At 35.3% G+C, this 23,768-nt stretch overlaps 1 protein-coding gene across 2 annotated transcripts in view; it reads left to right on the top strand.

Moving 5' to 3' along the window:
* Positions 1-416: 416 nt before the first annotated feature.
* Positions 417-23,768, top strand: part of gabrb1 (gamma-aminobutyric acid type A receptor subunit beta1) — a 41,759-nt gene continuing 18,407 nt past the window's right edge. Inside the window, exons 1-3 of one of the 2 annotated variants that reach the window (XM_052572500.1) lie at positions 417-956; positions 1,290-1,381; positions 1,505-1,572. In XM_052572500.1, the coding sequence (XP_052428460.1) occupies positions 853-956; positions 1,290-1,381; positions 1,505-1,572 (264 nt within the window). In that variant the 5' untranslated portion in view covers positions 417-852. The remainder of the gene's footprint in view (positions 957-1,289; positions 1,382-1,504; positions 1,573-23,768) is intronic. The other variant, XM_052572501.1, reaches the window with a different exon arrangement.

The raw sequence follows: 23,768 nt of genomic DNA, 5'->3' as shown, positions 1-23,768 counted from the left end.
TAGAGTAATTTGCCACAGTATAACATTGCATTTAACAGGCTACTTTCAAGTGAAATCCGCAGGATGCTACAACAGAACACCATTTTACATTCTATTTAAAAGAAGGTGTTTGCAGCATTAGGCTACTAGTCTACTAGAGAAAACTAGTTTGTCTAAATGGACGTTTGGTCTCAGGTTATAGGCTAAGATAACGGATGTAAACACTAATTATTTATTTTGGCTGCAGTTTGAACAGAATAGCGCTTCACATCAGCTGCCACACGCCCTGTCCGTCGCTGCACAATTAATTATTCACGGTTTCCAGATATTAATGCGTTTTTTTCGCTGTGTCCGCTGTTTTAATGCGTTTTCCAAGTCTCTTAAAAATAATTCACACTGTCTCGGCCGCGTGATGCCCTGCAAATTGAAAGATGGCGCGAAAGAGCTCTTGAGTCAGGTGCACACACCTCCTCCAGCAGGAATTACGTACTCAGCCCCGTCTCCCTCAGACTGAGTTGTTTTAGGCGCTCGGAAGGGCTAGGCGCATAATCTCGTTCAGCTCCTCGATATTAACAAGGAAGACACGCGAAGGACTGCCAGACATGAGCTGTCGTGTCCAGTGACCCGCTGGCGATGGGATCTGACCAGCATACTGATCCGCTCCACCAGCAGCGTCAGCAGCACCGGAGAGCGCGACAGACGCAGGCACGCCTCGCGCGCCACTTTGGTCTTCGTTAGAGTTTTTCTTATTTTCCTTTTTTTTCCCGTTTGTACTATTTTGATGTTGGTCTCGTCGTCGCGCATGCGTTACAGTGTAGTTGAATTTTCTGGAGAGCTTCTTCAGACTAAGTTTGGGCTGCTGCTTCTCGGTCGATGATGAGAGGGATGCTGATAGCTCGAGATCACTGGCGCGCGGGGATCTTGTGTCTCCTTTTGCTCGTGGCTTTGACGGTGGGTCGTAGTCCGCCGGCGCACAGGTAAGAAAAAAACGTGCTTGTGTGTCATCAGTCTGCCTGCATTCTCTTCGGAGCCATGTTAAACCATCCTTAGATGGTTTGCTGGGTTTAGCTGGTCCCCCAGACTATTGGCTGGTTTCAGAGAGGTTTGGGCACTTTTCATCTGAAAGCCAGATGAGTATGAGCATGGCTAGGCTGAGGAACTAGCTAGACCAGCTTGAGATGTCTGGTAGACCAGCTAAGACCAGGTTTGCCAGCCTTGGGGACAGTTGAACCCATCACTGCACTGGCTATTCTCCACGTCCTGGTTTCTTTAAATCACAGTTTCTCAGATATCGCACTACTCTTCCACAGTGTAAACGAACCAAGCAACATGTCATATGTCAAAGTCACTGTGGATAAACTACTCAAAGGCTACGACATCCGCCTCAGGCCTGACTTTGGAGGTAAAGGCGTTATATTGATTTAAAACACTTTTCCATTCTCACTGATGGATGTGACCCTTTTGATGGATCATTGACTGTCATCCGGGCATGTTGGAGAGATTGTGGTGTCTGTTTGCTTTGCAGGTCCTCCAGTTGATGTTGTTATGAGTATTGACATCGCCAGTATCGACATGGTGTCGGAAGTGAACATGGTGAGTCTACAGGCTACTCTGATTGTTTTAATAGATGGTGGGCTTACTGGGCTATTAAGGAAGGGGACATCTCTGTCAACACAACCTATTAAGACTGCAGTGATGAATAAAGTGGGAGAATAGACTAGAGTCTGTTGTTGTAGTCCACTTAGGAAAGAGCTACAGGCTACTGTTTTCTCTCCTGCTCACATACACACAAACACAGCTGACTGTGAGATTAGAGAGACATTGTGTTCGTTTGGCGTTATGATTGTTTTGGCATTGGAACTGAACTGTCTTAAGCCTTTACTCGGACTCAGCATAGAAGTACAAAATAAGCAATTTTGTGAAGAACATGCACACAAGACTCCATATATGCACACCCACAGGTTGGAGTAGGTTGATGCTAAAACACAACACTGATTTTAATGCCTCTCTGAAATGGATGTAAAGATGATTTTAATGAAGATTGTCATGATGGTCAATGGTTTGTAGGATGTGTAATTAGCTTAAATTTATTGGCCCATGTCCAGTGAGAATGCTGTATATAGAGCAGCATTTCTTAACCTTTTTCAGTTATTTGCTCAATATTCAAAGGACACAATATTCAAATAATCTTCCAAGAGCAAAGCAAATTATTGTTGGTTCACAAACAAGCAGAGCCGATGAAACTCAAGTGATCGGTAATTACTATCAACAACAGGTGCAAAATGGTTTAAAATTTGTTTGGGGGTGGGGAGAGGGGGGTGTTAAATAATGGTGCAAATACAAGTAAACTGACTACTGCAAATCTTGCAGCATTCATTTAACCTTACAGGATTCATTAATACTCTTCTCCCATACATTTTGTATCTGAAAGAGAAGCTTGTACAAATGCATATGCAGTAAAGTTAGCCTTTTCACTTCTAATGTTTCATTGCATGTCTTTAGTTTTTAACAGCAAAAGAGGGTTTGCGCTGGCACAATCTGTTAGTAACTCTGGCCCTAGGAGTGTTTATAAAAATAATTAACAACAAAAAAACTTTCATAAGAAGCCATAAGAGCAAAGATTATATTTCAGTATGCTCTTCGATTTAAAAATAAAAAAAAATTAATAAAAAAACATATAAATTCTATATATATATATATATATATATATATATATATATATATTGAGGGAAAAAATAAATATGATTTCAATCTACATATTGATTTCTTTGTGAATTCATTTTTAATATAATGTGATTAATTAATCCTGTAACCTCTTGGGAATTTCTTAAGGCTCACAATGGGCCCCAGTCCCCTGTTTGAGAACAACTGCTACAGAGAACATGTGAGCTCTCTTTTATCTCCCAGATGATCGTCCCGAACTGAAAATTAATGCAGATAATTTTCTTTTCAAAATGATAAGAGAGTAGTAGAATAACAGTAAAATGTGTTCTGAAATAAACTTCAGGTGAAGCCACTCTGAAGGCTGATGCACTCTGCGGGTTTTCTACGATACTTCAGGTCTAAGGTTGAGGTTGTCACTTTTGTTATGACAAGGTGTCACTTTGGCCACCCTGGAAAAAGCTTTTTTTGTGAATTATGGATAGTGGGCCTGAACAAAATCCATTTCTGTGGTGGTTTGTCATACATTAATTATTTTAGCAAGTGGGAGGCCTTTCAGGGAGGACACATGATGGTGGGAGTTAGTGAGGCGCAGCAGAGAGATACTTAGCGTTTGCAGCTGCTTCAGGACTCACTGTGCCTAGAAATTCTGTTTCTCTTAAAATATGCATTTAAATAAAATCTAAAATGTTCAGAATATATGTACAGTATATAGGAATACCACCTGGAGCTGTTTATGTCAGTTATGGCAAAATGAGACTACTGTAGAAACCTACCCAAGCATTATTGTGGAGTTATAATGTAGAGTTGATTACATTCACCGTTGAAAGGGCAGAAGGAATCAAATAACTTGTGTATCTTAAAGTGGTCTAATGCACTGTTTTGAAGTTCTTTATTTCATCAGTTTCTTATGATTGCTTTTTATGCAGTGGTGAATTTCACAAGAATTGATTTAGATGTGTTTGAATGTGATGTGAGCTAAAGTCAAGTTCTGTGAGGTACCTGTAGTTGCTGTCATTTTTGTGGAGTAGCTGCAGAGACAAAAAGGTGTAGCTTTCAACAATTTGTTGTGATTTTAGGAAGGTAGGCTGAAAAAAAGTGTGATTCAAAATCGCTTGATCAACATAAATACACCTACAAAACAATTTTCAAGGCTCAGTCAGGTAGAAATAGAAAAATTCCAGGTTAACACTTTTCCAGTGTACCATATCATTTTTTTTATTTACCATGTCTCTTACTGATTACTGGTTAAAATTAAATATATTTGCAGATATTGGATATTTAATTAGCTACCTCATTTTAAAACCTAAATGACCTTTCATGTTATGCTCACTTAAACTGTATAAACACATTTACATATATACACATATATGTAACATATAATAGTTAATCAATACTATTTCTTTCCGTAATATTATAATTTGATGCCTAAATTCACGTACCATTTAAAACTATTATTTGTTTTTAATTGAAAGCAAATAAGCATAAAAATGTAATAACAGTGATTTATTGGTTATCATCTAATAAATGAAAATAATTATCAGCTCATTGCTATCGACCAGAATTTTAATATCAGTGCACCCCAAGTGCTTTTAGAAAATCAGATATTAAACTCTATTTGCCTCGCAGCAATATCTCTCATCCAATTTTCTCCTGTTTGTTTGCTTGAAATGAAGACACGCATACACTTCGACATGGTTTTCATAACACTTCATGATTGAAGCATCAGATATTGACAGATCTGTTTTCTTTTTCAGAAAATCACAGGTTAAGAGAGCACTGCAATCCTTATCACAAGAACAGAAAGGTGATTTAGCGGAGAAGTGAGAAAAAGCTGAATTTAAATACCCAATTTAGAAACTGCATTAAACTAAAAGACAATCTACTGCAGCTCCCATTAGAATATTGCAGAAGGTCAGCTGTTCTCAGTGCTGTCAAAGCTTCATAGCCAGCTCTTTTATGCTCCTGCATTGATTGTTAATGTACACTGCTGGTTACCTCAGTTGCTCTCGCTCACCACGTCATGACTGCAGTGTGAGGATACATGTTATGTTTGCAGTAAAAGATGCTTGTGAGAAGTGGACTCTTGGCTGCAGTGTGATGCTGATGTTTTTGTTAACAGCTGGTGTGGACTTCAGCAAAGTAGACTTTACTTTAACTTTCTTTGTTCAGATTCTAGGACTTATTGTAAATGATTAATAAGTGTATATAAAAAAATGATTATTTATAACAACAATTATAATAGTTTAGCAAACAAAAATATGCTCTAAGAACATTTAGCTAACATTCCCTTTAAGTTATGAAAATGTTATTTCTGAATGTTTTTTAAAATGTTTTTTTTTTCCCCCTTGGTTACAGGATTAGTCCACTTCCAGAATAAAATATTTCTGATAATTTAGTCAGCCCTATGTCATCCAAGATGTTCATGTGTTCCTGTCTTCAGTCGCAAAGAAATTTAAGGTTTGAGCAAAACATTCTTCTTTCCAAAGACACCAAAATGATGTTTGTAACACACTGAAGAAGGAAACTGTGACAATTATAAGCTAGGTAGAGCACTTTCAGCTGTGAGTCCCATAATGCGGGGTGCTGGCTAACAGGTTAAAGACCAGATAACTCTGAACAAACTTTCCATCAACATTAATGGAAGAACATCTGAGACCCTTGCCAGAACGATAGCCAGAGTACTTAGAGCATTCTTTGTTAGCTGGGTGGATACTGTTAACCATTATCCAAATGACTTATTAAGCGATATCCAATAACCAAATGACCTGACCTTCGGTCACAAGTCAGACTCTTAAACCCTTAGGCCACAGCTTCCCCGTATCAATTCCTACACTTTAAAAAAGGGGTTTTTCAAAGCAAATAAAAATTAATCATTGGAGTACATTTTACAGTAAAACCCTATTTCAGTCTTAAAATACTTAAAACTTTAATTGTTAATTCAGTGTGCTATTTGCAATTACTTTGTCATCATCTATGTAATTTACTAGCAATTTCTGAGTGAAAATGGTTTTAAGTATGCTGTTCAATTAATAAAAAGCAGTTGTCTAAATAAACAGAGTCTGTATTCACATTGTCTTTAATTCTGCATCAACATGCACCAAACCAAAGCCGATTGTTTTGCAGTGATTTCCTCTCCAGCTGTCCTTGTCCTCAGTCTCACTGGGTCTCTCTTTTTTCTTTCTTTTTCTTTTTTCAGTTTTTGTTCTTTTATTCGCTACTTTTAATCCTGTTGTGTTCCTCTCAAGTGAGGATCCCTCTCAGCCTCTATTCCTCTGTTCCTCTGATGTGTGATGGGCACACAGTGAAATGAGTTCATTTTAGACTGCACAGTTAGATAGGGCTGTGTTACCGTAAGTATGGCCTCCATTGTGTGTACATGTGTATGATGTGAGGTGTGTTTCCTTTAGCATTTGTGTTTGTGTTTGTGTGTGTATCTGTCAGGGTGCTCTGTGAAGAAGTTGAGCTGCTGGAGTGATGATTTTAAGCGGTTGTCATGGGCAACAGCTGCTTCTATTAATAGAAGCTGAAGGAGGCATTTGTCCTGAGCGAACCTGAGGCACACCCATGCATCCTTTCTCTCTTTCTGTCTTCTTTCTGTTTTCTGCCGCACTCACATAAATACACTCAAATGTTGTCATCTTCATGGGGCTTCACCCTTCCTGTCTGAAGAGCAGTTCATAAATAAATTCATAAATAAAGGGTGATATTATGAGGAATAACATTTCCTTGATCGTTTGATATAATATTGTAACTTACTGAACTCAAAACTTCTAAAAAAGATGATATGTTCGTAATATCACAACATGTTGTTATTTATGATATATGATGTTCTTTTAAATTTTCAAAAAAAATCACAACTTCCACAAATAAATATTAAGCAGTGCAACTAGTTTCAACACTGATAATAAGCAATGTTTTTTTTTGTGTGCAGAAAATCAGCATATTTGAATGATTTCTGAAGAATCATTTGATACCGAAAACCAGAGTAATGCCTGACAAAAATTCAGCTTTGCATCAAAGGAATAAATACAATTTACATAATTATTAAAATATGGTAAAATATACATATTTTAAATTGTAATAATATTTAATGATATTACTGTTTGTTCTGTATTTGTGATCAGATAAATAAAAAAAGCAGTCTTGGTGAACATATTGTATGAGACTTCTTTCAAAAACATAAAAAAATCGTACCGATCCCAGTCTTTTGAATGGTAGTGTGTGTCAAAAGTGTTATTCAGTGAGGTGAAAAGAAGAAAGTATGACAGATAATATTATTCCTAACATCAAATGTGAGCAAAACTGCATGTATCATCTCTCCTTCCTGAAGGTTCCCAGAGTTCTTGTCACTTGTAATATTTAACAAGATCTCAGTAACATTTCCAAAATTGAGTTAAAGGTTCATGGAATTCATGCAATATATCATCTCAGAATAAAAAATGTTTAAGGACTTTCCCCCCCCCCCAAAGGCATGTTATGAAGTGATTGCATAGGAAGTTTTAAATCTGCAAACTATGCTGGATGATGTGCGTGTGATCCATGAGAAGCATCTTAACAGAAACTTTGCAGTACAAATCAGTGTGGAGGAGCAGTAGTGCTACGACAGGACCTACCTGCACCCCTATAGGGCAGCTGAAACATCTGAAGTGCTTTTAGTACATCACACATATGGAGAATACTAATTAATCAAAATTATTTACATTTTTAATAATCACTGCTGTTCCTTTTATGTTTAATGAAAAATGTTGCATATTCCCTGGGTTAATATTGATAGGATAACATTTTACTGCATTGCAGCAAACAACGCCTTGTGCTAAACTGTTACTACCTTAGAACACAAGAATATATAACTAGATCTATTTAACTATTTAAATGTTTATAATAAAGGAAAATTTGAGAAATTAAATAGCTTGAAAAACATTTATTCAGTCGGGTATAATGTATTTTCAATATTTTATTTTTAGCCGGACAGATAGTCTCTTTAATTTGTTATGCTATATTTTTTACACAGTTTGTCTCTTTAAACTTTAGGGAAATAAACTGCACACTGCATTCAGCACCGATTTCATGCTTTTTAGTTGAACGTAGAACAGCGGGAGATGGAACTGTCCTGTTTTGATCACAGCAATAATGTTAACATGGACAGGAACAAAGAACATTTTAAATGAATGAACAGTGCTCTCTTCCACCCTCAATACCCATGGCTGAAGTGCCTTTGAGCAAGGCACTGAAACCCCAGTTGCTCCCCAGGCGCTGGATCAAGTCAAGTCAAGTCAAGTCTGCTTTATTGTCAGTAGTTATTATTATACACTACCTATCATGATGATTTATGACTTTGACCTTTGACCTTTTGACAGGTTGAACTTCCGGTAACCTTATGATGGATGGGCGGGACAAATGAGATCAAGGGTTAACCTATGACCTTCCCACGCATCGATCATGCGTTTTTGACAGAAAGTTTTACCCTATTGACCTAATTAGTTTTAAATCATGGTTTTGACGGCTAGTTTAACCGGTACATGAAAGACTCCCCACACATCGATCATGTGCTTTTGACAGAAAGTTTTACCCTATTGACCTAGTTAGTTTTAAATTAAAACGGTATATGAAAGACTCCCCAATCATCGATCATGTGGTTTTGACAGAAAGTTTTACCCTATTGACCGTTAGTTTGTTTGAAGTCTGTGCCAGATAACTTGTTTGAAGTTTGTGTCAGTTAGCTTGTTTGAAGTCTGTGCCAGATAGCTTGTTTGAAGTTTGTGTCAGTTAGCTTGTTTGAAGTTTGTGTCAGTTAGCTTGTTTGAAGTTTGTGCCAGATAGCTTGTTTGAAGTTTATCACAGTTATACGGTTATGTGTGTGTGTGTGTGTGTGGATATACGGCTTCTCCCCCCTCCCATTACGTTTATGAGCGGTGTATAAATGGGATCGGTGTGTTCTACATTTTATATATATATATAAAACATTATATAATTTATATAATCTCAAACAATTAAAGATTGAAAACACATTTTAATTATTTCACATTTATATATATATAAAACATTATATAATTTATATAATCTAAAACACATTTTAATTATTTCACATTTATATAATATACATAATCTAAAAACAATTTAACTAAGGTTGAAAAAACATTCTGTTCTTTTAAAAAAAGGTTATAAATTAAACCGTATAAAAAAATATACTGAAACCGACTGTTTCAGATAAAACAAGATCTTTTTTTCCTTTTTTTTTTTTTATAGAGCAGGAAAGAGATGTTTTCACACACCTTTGATCCTGACCCTCTGTGTCCCCACTGTCTGCGTTTGCACGCCACAGTGCACACTCGTCGGAATTTACTACAAAATCATAATATCTTCAAAGCCATTTTTTTATTAAAACTAACGTATCTCACGCGGGAGTACCATGTTTTTGACAGTTTTCTGACCGGTGCATCTATGAATTACGGTGGGCGAGCGGCTAGCATCTCTTGTACCCCTCTCTCTCTCCCTCTCTCTCCCTCTAATGCCCGTGTACACACATTCGTCTCCAAGTCTTATTTTCTTCTTTTAATGAATATAAACACATTATACATTCACAAACAATATAAAACAAAACATTTACATTAGTTTTGTTCATCACTAAAAATATACATTTTACCAGGATCGGGGAAAAAATATATAATTGAACAGAATGAAGAATATGGCCTATTGAGGAACCCGGACGTGTCATTGACACAATTCAGTTAAATTCATTTCACATTATTTGTTGCAAGACATTTTCTATATTATATTTAAAACCTTTTATATCCATCTTTATATCATATCTTTTTCAAAAAGCTGTTTAATTATTTATTTTAACCGTACACCTACAGTACCACCATACAATAAAATGCTGCATGCACGTACACTTTTAAGCGATCTGAATTATGACTAGCCTATAAATTTCATCATAAGCCACACGTACCTTGTTATATCACTATAATATCCACGGCGCTATACAAATTTGTATTCTGATAAACCATATAAACAAGCGGACATACGCGTGGACATATCAAGTTAAAAAGAGACTTATCTCTATTTTAAACAATATTAAATTATATATGACGGCGTGTTACTAAACCGGAACATACATTTTAAACAAGTATTCATCGTTTTTATAAAACACATCGCAGTAACAGACATGTTACTAAACCAAAACAAATAATTTTATCATACATTTTTTTTAATCATGTATTCAATCAACACTTATACAACATATACAAACACATTTTAAACATATTTTAAACAAAAACTAATCATAAACGCAGCCTTCTCAAAATTACAGACATGTACAATCATGCTGATCACATATTATGGATATTCAGACTTTTAGCTTTACGTTTTAGGATAATGAAAAACACCAACGTCTGAGGGCTGCCAAAATATCTCCAGTCCCCCAAAACCCACTCAGACTCCAGGGGTTAAAGAATATGAAAATAAATAATTATATAATGACATCATCATCCTAAAGCAATTCATTAAACAAAAAAAGTATTCAACATTTAAGTTAATCAAACTTATAAAACACACCATACTCTTCTTTTTTTTTAAAGATAACTTATTTTAAATGTGATAGCATAGTATATATATACAATAAACATTTCTGATGATACATATAAAAAATTATCCCTTACAGTTTTAGACCGGTGAGAGATGTCCAAACATGAATGAAATATCCCCAAAATAAAATAATACGACTCATAAAATAAAATAAAAATGATTAAATCATAAACAGAATCTCACAGGTCCTCGTAGTGAAATGTATGTGAGACCCGAGGGGCTGCTTCACACACACCCCGCGCAGGCGAGGGTGGAGTTCCAGACCGCACGATCTAAGTCAATGGTGTACATTATTTCAAAGCTAACATTAATGTAATGTTTTTTTTTTTAATAATCAGTACCCCCAGTACATCTGATGTCCGTTGATTCTTAATTCAACAAAATGATTTATATATTATATATATATATTATATATATTACCTAAAATATTTTATATTTTTATATAATATTATATAATAAAAAATTATTTATATCATATTATATCATATATCATATATATGATTATATTATATTAGATGCGTCATGCATTAATCACTTTAGATTCTTTAAAGTTCTTATTTTTAGCACCATTTTCAAAGTTTTCATACCATCTCTCTCTCTCTCTCTCTCTCTCTCTCTCTCTCTCCCTCACACCCACACACACACACACACACACACACACAATCTCTCACACACACACACACACTCTCTTTCTCTCTCCCTTTCTCTCTCTCTCTCTCTCTCTCTCTCTCTCTCTCTCTCTCTCTCTCTCTCTCTCACACACACACACACAATATGAAACATGATGCCAAAGTCTTTCTGTATGTTTTTTAAAAATAAAACTTAAAATATTGATTTAGCTTTAAATCTATGCTGAGGAGCTCGTTTGTTTGTCACAGTATAGACTGTGAAGTTTAGATGAAGTTGCTTTATCTTTTAGAAGAAAGACCCTCGATCGTATTCAACCATTAAAGATGGTTCAGGAAAGACCCACGCGTCCTAGAGATGTAATTTATGTGCGTTGCTACGGTCGTAAACCTTTCACATATCTACGGTACTTTCAGACACAGAGCAGGAAAGACATTTGCAGGCCCTCTGCTTAGCCGTCCCAAAATACCTCCATTTAAAAGCAAAAATATTAAAATGACCGCCTGTACATCTAACAGGCTGTAGTTCTATTTTATATGTTTTGTATTAAAAGTACTATCCATATTATATTCCTTATTTAAAACAATATATTTAACCGACAGTATCCCCCCAACGTGTGTTTTCCATCAGTTGTTTGCCCTTCAGGCTTAGTAGTGCTTTTCATTTAGCCTACTGTAAGATCCCTTTACAATAGTGTAATGAAAGTTAACTTTTCTTAAAAGTTTATAGTTGTATTCTACTATATCCCCATCCTTCTATCCTGTAGATTGTATGCGTACTGTAAAATAACAAATATACATCTTGCTTATAGTCAGTCAAATAATTACACCTACAATTTGAAACGTGTTTAAACACGTTGTGTGTCACTAAAGCAAGGCACACCGTCTATCGTCTTATTTTTTTTAATAACGCAATGACCGGCATCGTCTCTTCATATAATTTATGCACCCGAGTGCTTTTCTCTCCAGAGAGGAAAACCCTTTCTCTTTGGATATGTTTGGCAGAAACATAATTTCTACATCAGAAATTTTTTTTAAATGTACGACTGAACTTTTCTCATTCGACAGAAATACTATTTTCAAATTATTTACCCGGCCTATAACACTCGGTGTAAATGTTCTTACCTAGAACAGAAAACATAGGCTTTGACTGTTTTGTAGATGCCAACAGATCATGTCAAGGGTGTTTCACTAAGAATCACAATTCACAGTTTTGTAAATGACATTTTTCTTACACTTCGAGATTTAGCCGTATCAAGATTTTGGACGGACGTTCGCAATTTGTTTGTCGGACCGTACGTTTTTATGCGATCTTTGTACGGCGTCATCGTAATAGGAATAAATTAACATTAAGAAATTAAGTTACAGTTTCTCTCTTCGAGATATTTATTTTAGCTCAAATTTGTGTCTGTCCAAAAGTGTGATCGCATGAAGCATCGAAGCAAAAATGAAGTCTAGCTGTTTTACACTTAAAACTATTACAACCTAAACAAATCAAACGGTACACTCGTTTGTTTGAACGCGTTAAAGTTTCCACACTCTTGTGAGATACATTTTGTCCATAACCTTTTGTGTGTATTCGAGCGACCAAATCACTAAGAAAGAGAGTATAGTGAGAAAACTAACGTTTACAACGCATATAGAATTCAGAATACAATTGTTAAAGTATTTTTTTTTTGTTAACTGTTGATTTGTAAATTATATTTTTATTACTCCGTTAGATTTAGTCATCGGGTTCGGATAGCCGATGACGCAATTCACATTTTTATTTTTAAGACTCCTGTAAGTTCATGCTAAATCTCGCGTGGGAAAGAGAGCGGGGTGAGCGTATTCTATTCATTTAAGAAAAATTGCCCAAACTTTTCTATTATTTTGACAAAACACGACACAACGACATTAAACAATGTTATCAGTTCCTACGGCCATCCTCTTCGATTCAAATAAAGCAACATCTCTAGTGTATGTGCTAAACATCTTTGCTTCTCCACTTCTCCAGATTTGTTAGATGGGCTACCGTTGTAATACAAACACATTTGAGAACTACGACGTTCTCACTTTTGTAACGGTTATAGAAAAATGCCGTACACACTTTTGCATTTCATAATTCAGTGATTTTAGCTGTAATGGTCACATAAGACAAAAATTGTCAACGTGTGACTCGTAAACATGTATCATTTTATTTATTTATTTATTTTTACCAGAGATAGTCGACCGATCTGTTGACACGTTGTTTTACAGTTTTCTGATGAAGAGTTTTCTCTGACTGCGGTCAAACATACACTGCCTGTTCATAGGAATTTTACAGCATAACAATATCGCCCCTACATCTAGAGCTCTTGTTTATATAGCCGATGACCACGTTCACATTGTTTCAACATTTGCCGCTTGACATTAAAGAGTAGGCCTATGCGTACTCCCCTCTGGTCGTAAGCATTATCATCTACCGTGCGCTGAGATTTTTCTGCTTTGTCCACTGGTGACGGATTTGCTAGAGGGACTATGTTGCCTTGTTGTAACGTGATTACGTTTAAGATCCATAAGATTGCGCTACATTCACCTGAAAAGGCTATAGATATAGTCTTTTATACAGGAAATGTGTATCAGAATAACAATGACCTAATAGTGAAATCCACTTTTCTAAACTATTGTGAAAGTTTTAATGCAACTCTGTAAATAGCTTTTTTTTTTCTAATACCGTATACTGCACATTATTGTTTGGTTGTCTTTGTACAGTATTTCAATAAATAAACCGGTGTTGATAAGTCGTTCATTTAAGTGAGAGGCGGGATGATTTTGACCGTTTTAGTCATTCATCGTGCTTAAGGTGAGACACTGCAGGCAAAAACACTGTTTTTTCAAGCACCTGTCAATTTTGAGATTTTGGGCTTTTTGGTTTTTCATAAAGTGCTTTTTCAAATTAGTGGAAGGAAAACATCTAAAAGACACTGTTAAGTGTTTCTTTTATAGCACTTTATCTGTTTGTGTCAATAGATTTCAATTACAAAACATATTTTTAAAGGCTGTTTTCTCAAAATGAGTTTTTTCTTCAAAACTGAGCCATAAATCTCCACTTCAGTAGCACTTACACACACCAAACTTGACATTTTTATTCCTGTCTATATTCTGAAGGTTTTTACAGAGGGATTTGTTCATATATATTTTCCTGGATTATATACAACATTTTATTCCCACCAAAATTGTGAAAATATATTGTTTTCTGGCTGTTCAAAGTATTTTCTGAATTATGGAGTGACAAAAAAAGATAACCAGAATTCCCTCTGTAAAATCATTTGACTCTAATATGTCAAAAAAATTAAACAAAAAATTTGAAACTGACTTCATCTAGTGTTCAGATTTTTGCACTACAAATTTATGCAAATTAGCACATATTTCATTAAATAATGCCTCATTTGCATATTTAAACATAACATTTTTGAAAACTTATAATACAAAAAATCTTTGCAATAATCAAGGTAATCAATCAACTGGGTAAGTAAGGTGATAACTATTAGTTATTTTTTTTTCCCTATTCACCTGCAGTGTCTCGCCTTAAGGTCTGATCCGGGAAACCGCGCTACGACTGGAACGCAGTTTCTGACATCTATTAATTCACTTTTCCACAACCGCAAATGTTTGTTTAGCATACATATTAGTTTTAGTCAGTTACATAGGTGTCACGCATGAAGTTTATAGTTATTTTAAATAATTATGATAGAGTTACAGGTTTAGGTTAGTGGCGTGCCTGTAAGCGGTGAAAACTTCGAGCATCGGAGACGACGGTGTTACTCAAACAGCCCATATCTTTTAACAAAAACTATTGTATCCCGTGTTACTAAGACAAAATCTGTAACAGCGTTCATCAATATGTTGAAATGAAAATAAACATACAAAACTTGTAATGACCGTGAGTTCAATATAGCCTAACACCGCATAGACAAATGTTTGTTCTAACGCTTTCGCCCAAAAATTGCGAGATTTCTTAACGGACGCTAGAGCGAACTGTAAACCACACACTTCCTCATCGCATTACGCTAAGAAACTGCACGTGGTTAAAGCTATTACACCATAAACTGTCTAAAGTTGTTAATGTACAAGCACAGTAAACTATTTCTACAAAAAATATCATTGCACTACTGTTTTTGCATATAATACATCGTTCAACAATACTTTTGCACACTCATTCGACTTTATTTATTACCGCCGTTCTCACGTTCCTGCTGATCGTAATGTGTATATATAATCCTTCATTGCTCGGTTCATCATGTACATACGATCCCTACATTGCATTCATATTTATATTCTGTATATACTCTGATCAATATCGTATATAGCAACTACACTGTATATTCTGTATAGCTTTACTTACTCTGCACTTTTATGTATATAAAACACTATATTCTTGCACTTCTGGTTAGATGCTAACTGCATTTCATTAGCTCCGTACTTGTACTCTGCATAATGACGATAAAGTTGAATCTAATCTAATCTAAACAAGTACAATCGTACGCTTCCAGGACTTTGCTCATTCTTCATGTTTCAATTTGTTTTAAATGGACTTTCGCATTCTTATCTTATTTTCACCAACTAAGTTTTATTCTTAGTCCTCGCGGATTGTTTTCTAGTTTTGGCCCTCAACCTCTTTGTTCATACGTCGCGATATCTCTGTGAATCTGCTCGATTTCATAAAATATCTTTTACGTTATATCATTATACTATCCTAGTTTATATCAGATACAAGTTTGTTTCTTCATATTTCTCGCAAGTCAAACCCCTAACCACGGCCCTTCACCTTCCTCCGCATTTTGAGCGCAACGCCTCCAACCCATTTTTTTGGTCGAATGTACAGAAGATCCACCACTACGGCTAGTCTTTATACCCTGTGAGCGGCTGACCTCATAAACTCTGCAGTTAATCGCAGGTTTTCTTATGATCTGCGAACAAGGGTTTTACAGCGCGGTCGACGAAGTATCTGTCAGTATCTACGTGGACGGACAGAATCGGCTTTGTCTGAAACTGACGCGCTCTCAAATTTTAAAAAAATAAGGCTTCGACGGATCTGAACCATTTGAAAAAACACTGGATCGTCGTGGATTTAAAAAAAAAAAAACACTAGATCATCGTGGATTTTAAAAACGCTCGGTTTACGTCTTGGAACATATTCTGAAAAGTATGTCCGCCACTACCAGCGCTGCTGCGGATGAGCGAGTGGAGTGCGGCTGTGCCGAGGGAAAGATGTGTCCTGTAAAAGCCAACATAGACTCTATATTTAAACAATGTTACAGAAAGCAAATGGTTGATCTGATGCGTAAAATCATAGACGATGCGTCTGATCCGAATCATGATTGTACAACGGATTCCAAGCGAGTAACAAATCTCAAGAAAGAAATGGACGTTGTAAGAAGCCTGAAAAATAACCTGTGGCCCGATTTGACGAGCTTGTATACGACCAGCAAGGCGCCGATTTGTGTAACGACCAGAAAAATTCTGTATGTGACGGCCGAATGTAGCGACGAGATGTACATTAACGAGACTCTCTGTCTGTGTACGTGCATAACGGATTTGTGTGTGATGTTAGTCGCTAAACATTACGGTTTCGCCATACATGAAATTATTGAAACCGTCGTCAATTTCATAGTAGAACAAAACTTGAGGGCCTGCCGAGATTTTCTTTTCTGGCTAGATAACTTGTGATGTCATGTCATCCCTATTGTTTGTAATAATTTGATCACTTTCTTCATTACTTCATTGTATATTCAACACTGTTTTGTTGAAATAAAAGTTTGAATCCCTTCACTGAATATTATTTCTCAGAGTTCATTTTTTTAATGATTTAGCACATGTCCGAAGAGACTAACAAATGAGTATACAATCGCGGATACTCTAACGGGGGTAGATGTAAGAGAAATATGAAGAAACAAACTTGTATCTGATATAAACTAGGATAGTATAATGATATAACGTAAAAGATATTTTATGAAATCGAGCAGATTCTCAGAGATATCGCGACGTATGAACAAAGAGGTTGAGGGCCAAAACTAGAAAACAATGTGCAAGAATATAGTGTTTTATATACATAAAAGTGCAGAGTAAGTAAAGCTATACAGAATATACAGTGTAGTTGCTATATACGATATTGATCAGAGTATATACAGAATATAAATATGAATGCAATGTAGGGATCGTATGTACATGATGAACCGAGCAATGAAGGATTATATATACATTACGATCAGCAGGAACGTGAGAACGGCGGTAATAAATAAAGTCGAATGAGTGTGCAAAAGTATTGTTGAACGATGTATTATATGCAAAAACAGTAGTGCAATGATATTTTTTGTAGAAATAGTTTACTGTGCTTGTACATTAACAACTTTAGACAGTTTATGGTGTAATAGCTTTAACCACGTGCAGTTTCTTAGCGTAATGCGATGAGGAAGTGTGTGGTTTACAGTTCGCTCTAGCGTCCGTTAAGAAATCTCGCAATTTTTGGGCGAAAGCGTTAGAACAAACATTTGTCTATGCGGTGTTAGGCTATATTGAACTCACGGTCATTACAAGTTTTGTATGTTTATTTTCATTTCAACATATTGATGAACGCTGTTACAGATTTTGTCTTAGTAACACGGGATACAATAGTTTTTGTTAAAAGATATGGGCTGTTTGAGTAACACCGTCGTCTCCGATGCTCGAAGTTTTCACCGCTTACAGGCACGCCACTAACCTAAACCTGTAACTCTATCATAATTATTTAAAATAACTATAAACTTCATGCGTGACACCTATGTAACTGACTAAAACTAATATGTATGCTAAACAAACATTTGCGGTTGTGGAAAAGTGAATTAATAGATGTCAGAAACTGCGTTCCAGTCGTAGCGCGGTTTCCCGGATCAGACCTTAAACACGATGAATGACTAAAACGGTCAAAATCATCCCGCCTCTCACTTAAATGAACGACTTATCAACACCGGTTTATTTATTAAAATACTGTACAAAGACAACCAAACAATAATGTGCAGTATACGGTATTAGAAAAAAAAAAGCTATTTACAGAGTTGCATTAAAACTTTCACAATAGTTTAGAAAAGTGGATTTCACTATTAGGTCATTGTTATTCTGATACACATTTCCTGTATAAAAGACTATATCTATAGCCTTTTCAGGTGAATGTAGCGCAATCTTATGGATCTTAAACGTAATCACGTTACAACAAGGCAACATAGTCCCTCTAGCAAATCCGTCACCAGTGGACAAAGCAGAAAAATCTCAGCGCACGGTAGATGATAATGCTTACGACCAGAGGGGAGTACGCATAGGCCTACTCTTTAATGTCAAGCGGCAAATGTTGAAACAATGTGAACGTGGTCATCGGCTATATAAACAAGAGCTCTAGATGTAGGGGCGATATTGTTATGCTGTAAAATTCCTATGAACAGGCAGTGTATGTTTGACCGCAGTCAGAGAAAACTCTTCATCAGAAAACTGTAAAACAACGTGTCAACAGATCGGTCGACTATCTCTGGTAAAAATAAATAAATAAATAAAATGATACATGTTTACGAGTCACACGTTGACAATTTTTGTCTTATGTGACCATTACAGCTAAAATCACTGAATTATGAAATGCAAAAGTGTGTACGGCATTTTTCTATAACCGTTACAAAAGTGAGAACGTCGTAGTTCTCAAATGTGTTTGTATTACAACGGTAGCCCATCTAACAAATCTGGAGAAGTGGAGAAGCAAAGATGTTTAGCACATACACTAGAGATGTTGCTTTATTTGAATCGAAGAGGATGGCCGTAGGAACTGATAACATTGTTTAATGTCGTTGTGTCGTGTTTTGTCAAAATAATAGAAAAGTTTGGGCAATTTTTCTTAAATGAATAGAATACGCTCACCCCGCTCTCTTTCCCACGCGAGATTTAGCATGAACTTACAGGAGTCTTAAAAATAAAAATGTGAATTGCGTCATCGGCTATCCGAACCCGATGACTAAATCTAACGGAGTAATAAAAATATAATTTACAAATCAACAGTTAACAAAAAAAAAATACTTTAACAATTGTATTCTGAATTCTATATGCGTTGTAAACGTTAGTTTTCTCACTATACTCTCTTTCTTAGTGATTTGGTCGCTCGAATACACACAAAAGGTTATGGACAAAATGTATCTCACAAGAGTGTGGAAACTTTAACGCGTTCAAACAAACGAGTGTACCGTTTGATTTGTTTAGGTTGTAATAGTTTTAAGTGTAAAACAGCTAGACTTCATTTTTGCTTCGATGCTTCATGCGATCACACTTTTGGACAGACACAAAGTTGAGCTAAAATAAATATCTCGAAGAGAGAAACTGTAACTTAATTTCTTAATGTTAATTTATTCCTATTACGATGACGCCGTACAAAGATCGCATAAAAACGTACGGTCCGACAAACAAATTGCGAACGTCCGTCCAAAATCTTGATACGGCTAAATCTCGAAGTGTAAGAAAAATGTCATTTACAAAACTGTGAATTGTGATTCTTAGTGAAACACCCTTGACATGATCTGTTGGCATCTACAAAACAGTCAAAGCCTATGTTTTCTGTTCTAGGTAAGAACATTTACACCGAGTGTTATAGGCCGGGTAAATAATTTGAAAATAGTATTTCTGTCGAATGAGAAAAGTTCAGTCGTACATTTAAAAAAAATTTCTGATGTAGAAATTATGTTTCTGCCAAACATATCCAAAGAGAAAGGGTTTTCCTCTCTGGAGAGAAAAGCACTCGGGTGCATAAATTATATGAAGAGACGATGCCGGTCATTGCGTTATTAAAAAAAATAAGACGATAGACGGTGTGCCTTGCTTTAGTGACACACAACGTGTTTAAACACGTTTCAAATTGTAGGTGTAATTATTTGACTGACTATAAGCAAGATGTATATTTGTTATTTTACAGTACGCATACAATCTACAGGATAGAAGGATGGGGATATAGTAGAATACAACTATAAACTTTTAAGAAAAGTTAACTTTCATTACACTATTGTAAAGGGATCTTACAGTAGGCTAAATGAAAAGCACTACTAAGCCTGAAGGGCAAACAACTGATGGAAAACACACGTTGGGGGGATACTGTCGGTTAAATATATTGTTTTAAATAAGGAATATAATATGGATAGTACTTTTAATACAAAACATATAAAATAGAACTACAGCCTGTTAGATGTACAGGCGGTCATTTTAATATTTTTGCTTTTAAATGGAGGTATTTTGGGACGGCTAAGCAGAGGGCCTGCAAATGTCTTTCCTGCTCTGTGTCTGAAAGTACCGTAGATATGTGAAAGGTTTACGACCGTAGCAACGCACATAAATTACATCTCTAGGACGCGTGGGTCTTTCCTGAACCATCTTTAATGGTTGAATACGATCGAGGGTCTTTCTTCTAAAAGATAAAGCAACTTCATCTAAACTTCACAGTCTATACTGTGACAAACAAACGAGCTCCTCAGCATAGATTTAAAGCTAAATCAATATTTTAAGTTTTATTTTTAAAAAACATACAGAAAGACTTTGGCATCATGTTTCATATTGTGTGTGTGTGTGTGAGAGAGAGAGAGAGAGAGAGAGAGAGAGAGAGAGAGAGAGAGAGAAAGGGAGAGAGAAAGAGAGTGTGTGTGTGTGTGTGAGAGATTGTGTGTGTGTGTGTGTGTGTGTGTGTGGGTGTGAGGGAGAGAGAGAGAGAGAGAGAGAGAGAGAGAGAGAGATGGTATGAAAACTTTGAAAATGGTGCTAAAAATAAGAACTTTAAAGAATCTAAAGTGATTAATGCATGACGCATCTAATATAATATAATCATATATATGATATATGATATAATATGATATAAATAATTTTTTATTATATAATATTATATAAAAATATAAAATATTTTAGGTAATATATATAATATATATATATAATATATAAATCATTTTGTTGAATTAAGAATCAACGGACATCAGATGTACTGGGGGTACTGATTATTAAAAAAAAAAACATTACATTAATGTTAGCTTTGAAATAATGTACACCATTGACTTAGATCGTGCGGTCTGGAACTCCACCCTCGCCTGCGCGGGGTGTGTGTGAAGCAGCCCCTCGGGTCTCACATACATTTCACTACGAGGACCTGTGAGATTCTGTTTATGATTTAATCATTTTTATTTTATTTTATGAGTCGTATTATTTTATTTTGGGGATATTTCATTCATGTTTGGACATCTCTCACCGGTCTAAAACTGTAAGGGATAATTTTTTATATGTATCATCAGAAATGTTTATTGTATATATATATACTATGCTATCACATTTAAAATAAGTTATCTTTAAAAAAAAAAGAAGAGTATGGTGTGTTTTATAAGTTTGATTAACTTAAATGTTGAATACTTTTTTTGTTTAATGAATTGCTTTAGGATGATGATGTCATTATATAATTATTTATTTTCATATTCTTTAACCCCTGGAGTCTGAGTGGGTTTTGGGGGACTGGAGATATTTTGGCAGCCCTCAGACGTTGGTGTTTTTCATTATCCTAAAACGTAAAGCTAAAAGTCTGAATATCCATAATATGTGATCAGCATGATTGTACATGTCTGTAATTTTGAGAAGGCTGCGTTTATGATTAGTTTTTGTTTAAAATATGTTTAAAATGTGTTTGTATATGTTGTATAAGTGTTGATTGAATACATGATTAAAAAAAATGTATGATAAAATTATTTGTTTTGGTTTAGTAACATGTCTGTTACTGCGATGTGTTTTATAAAAACGATGAATACTTGTTTAAAATGTATGTTCCGGTTTAGTAACACGCCGTCATATATAATTTAATATTGTTTAAAATAGAGATAAGTCTCTTTTTAACTTGATATGTCCACGCGTATGTCCGCTTGTTTATATGGTTTATCAGAATACAAATTTGTATAGCGCCGTGGATATTATAGTGATATAACAAGGTACGTGTGGCTTATGATGAAATTTATAGGCTAGTCATAATTCAGATCGCTTAAAAGTGTACGTGCATGCAGCATTTTATTGTATGGTGGTACTGTAGGTGTACGGTTAAAATAAATAATTAAACAGCTTTTTGAAAAAGATATGATATAAAGATGGATATAAAAGGTTTTAAATATAATATAGAAAATGTCTTGCAACAAATAATGTGAAATGAATTTAACTGAATTGTGTCAATGACACGTCCGGGTTCCTCAATAGACCATATTCTTCATTCTGTTCAATTATATATTTTTTCCCCGATCCTGGTAAAATGTATATTTTTAGTGATGAACAAAACTAATGTAAATGTTTTGTTTTATATTGTTTGTGAATGTATAATGTGTTTATATTCATTAAAAGAAGAAAATAAGACTTGGAGACGAATGTGTGTACACGGGCATTAGAGGGAGAGAGAGGGAGAGAGAGAGGGGTACAAGAGATGCTAGCCGCTCGCCCACCGTAATTCATAGATGCACCGGTCAGAAAACTGTCAAAAACATGGTACTCCCGCGTGAGATACGTTAGTTTTAATAAAAAAATGGCTTTGAAGATATTATGATTTTGTAGTAAATTCCGACGAGTGTGCACTGTGGCGTGCAAACGCAGACAGTGGGGACACAGAGGGTCAGGATCAAAGGTGTGTGAAAACATCTCTTTCCTGCTCTATAAAAAAAAAAAAAAAGGAAAAAAAGATCTTGTTTTATCTGAAACAGTCGGTTTCAGTATATTTTTTTATACGGTTTAATTTATAACCTTTTTTTAAAAGAACAGAATGTTTTTTCAACCTTAGTTAAATTGTTTTTAGATTATGTATATTATATAAATGTGAAATAATTAAAATGTGTTTTAGATTATATAAATTATATAATGTTTTATATATATATAAATGTGAAATAATTAAAATGTGTTTTCAATCTTTAATTGTTTGAGATTATATAAATTATATAATGTTTTATATATATATATAAAATGTAGAACACACCGATCCCATTTATACACCGCTCATAAACGTAATGGGAGGGGGGAGAAGCCGTATATCCACACACACACACACACACATAACCGTATAACTGTGATAAACTTCAAACAAGCTAACTGACACAAACTTCAAACAAGCTATCTGGCACAAACTTCAAACAAGCTAACTGACACAAACTTCAAACAAGCTAACTGACACAAACTTCAAACAAGTTATCTGGCACAGACTTCAAACAAACTAACGGTCAATAGGGTAAAACTTTCTGTCAAAACCACATGATCGATGATTGGGGAGTCTTTCATATACCGTTTTAATTTAAAACTAACTAGGTCAATAGGGTAAAACTTTCTGTCAAAAGCACATGATCGATGTGTGGGGAGTCTTTCATGTACCGGTTAAACTAGCCGTCAAAACCATGATTTAAAACTAATTAGGTCAATAGGGTAAAACTTTCTGTCAAAAGCACATGATCGATGTGTGGGGAGTCTTTCATGTACCGGTTAAACTAGCCGTCAAAACCATGATTTAAAACTAATTAGGTCAATAGGGTAAAACTTTCTGTCAAAAACGCATGATCGATGCGTGGGAAGGTCATAGGTTAACCCTTGATCTCATTTGTCCCGCCCATCCATCATAAGGTTACCGGAAGTTCAACCTGTCAAAAGGTCAAAGGTCAAAGTCATAAATCATCATGATAGGTAGTGTATAATAATAACTACTATTGTCAATACTTCCAATTCATTCTTTACAGTACATACATACAGAGAATTGAAATTGTGTTACTCTCAGACACTCGGTGCATACAGATAACATTAACAGTAGAGCCAAAAAATATAAGATACAACTGTACAATCAGGGAATGTAAAGAAGACATAATAAAATTAAAAATAAAGTTAAATAAAGCAGCGCAAGGCACATGG

This window comes from Carassius gibelio, chromosome B13 (genome assembly GCF_023724105.1).
Source record: "Carassius gibelio isolate Cgi1373 ecotype wild population from Czech Republic chromosome B13, carGib1.2-hapl.c, whole genome shotgun sequence".
NCBI lineage: Eukaryota > Metazoa > Chordata > Actinopteri > Cypriniformes > Cyprinidae > Carassius > Carassius gibelio.
Note: the sequence above shows the minus strand (reverse complement) of the source record. Positions and strands in the feature narration are given on the sequence as shown.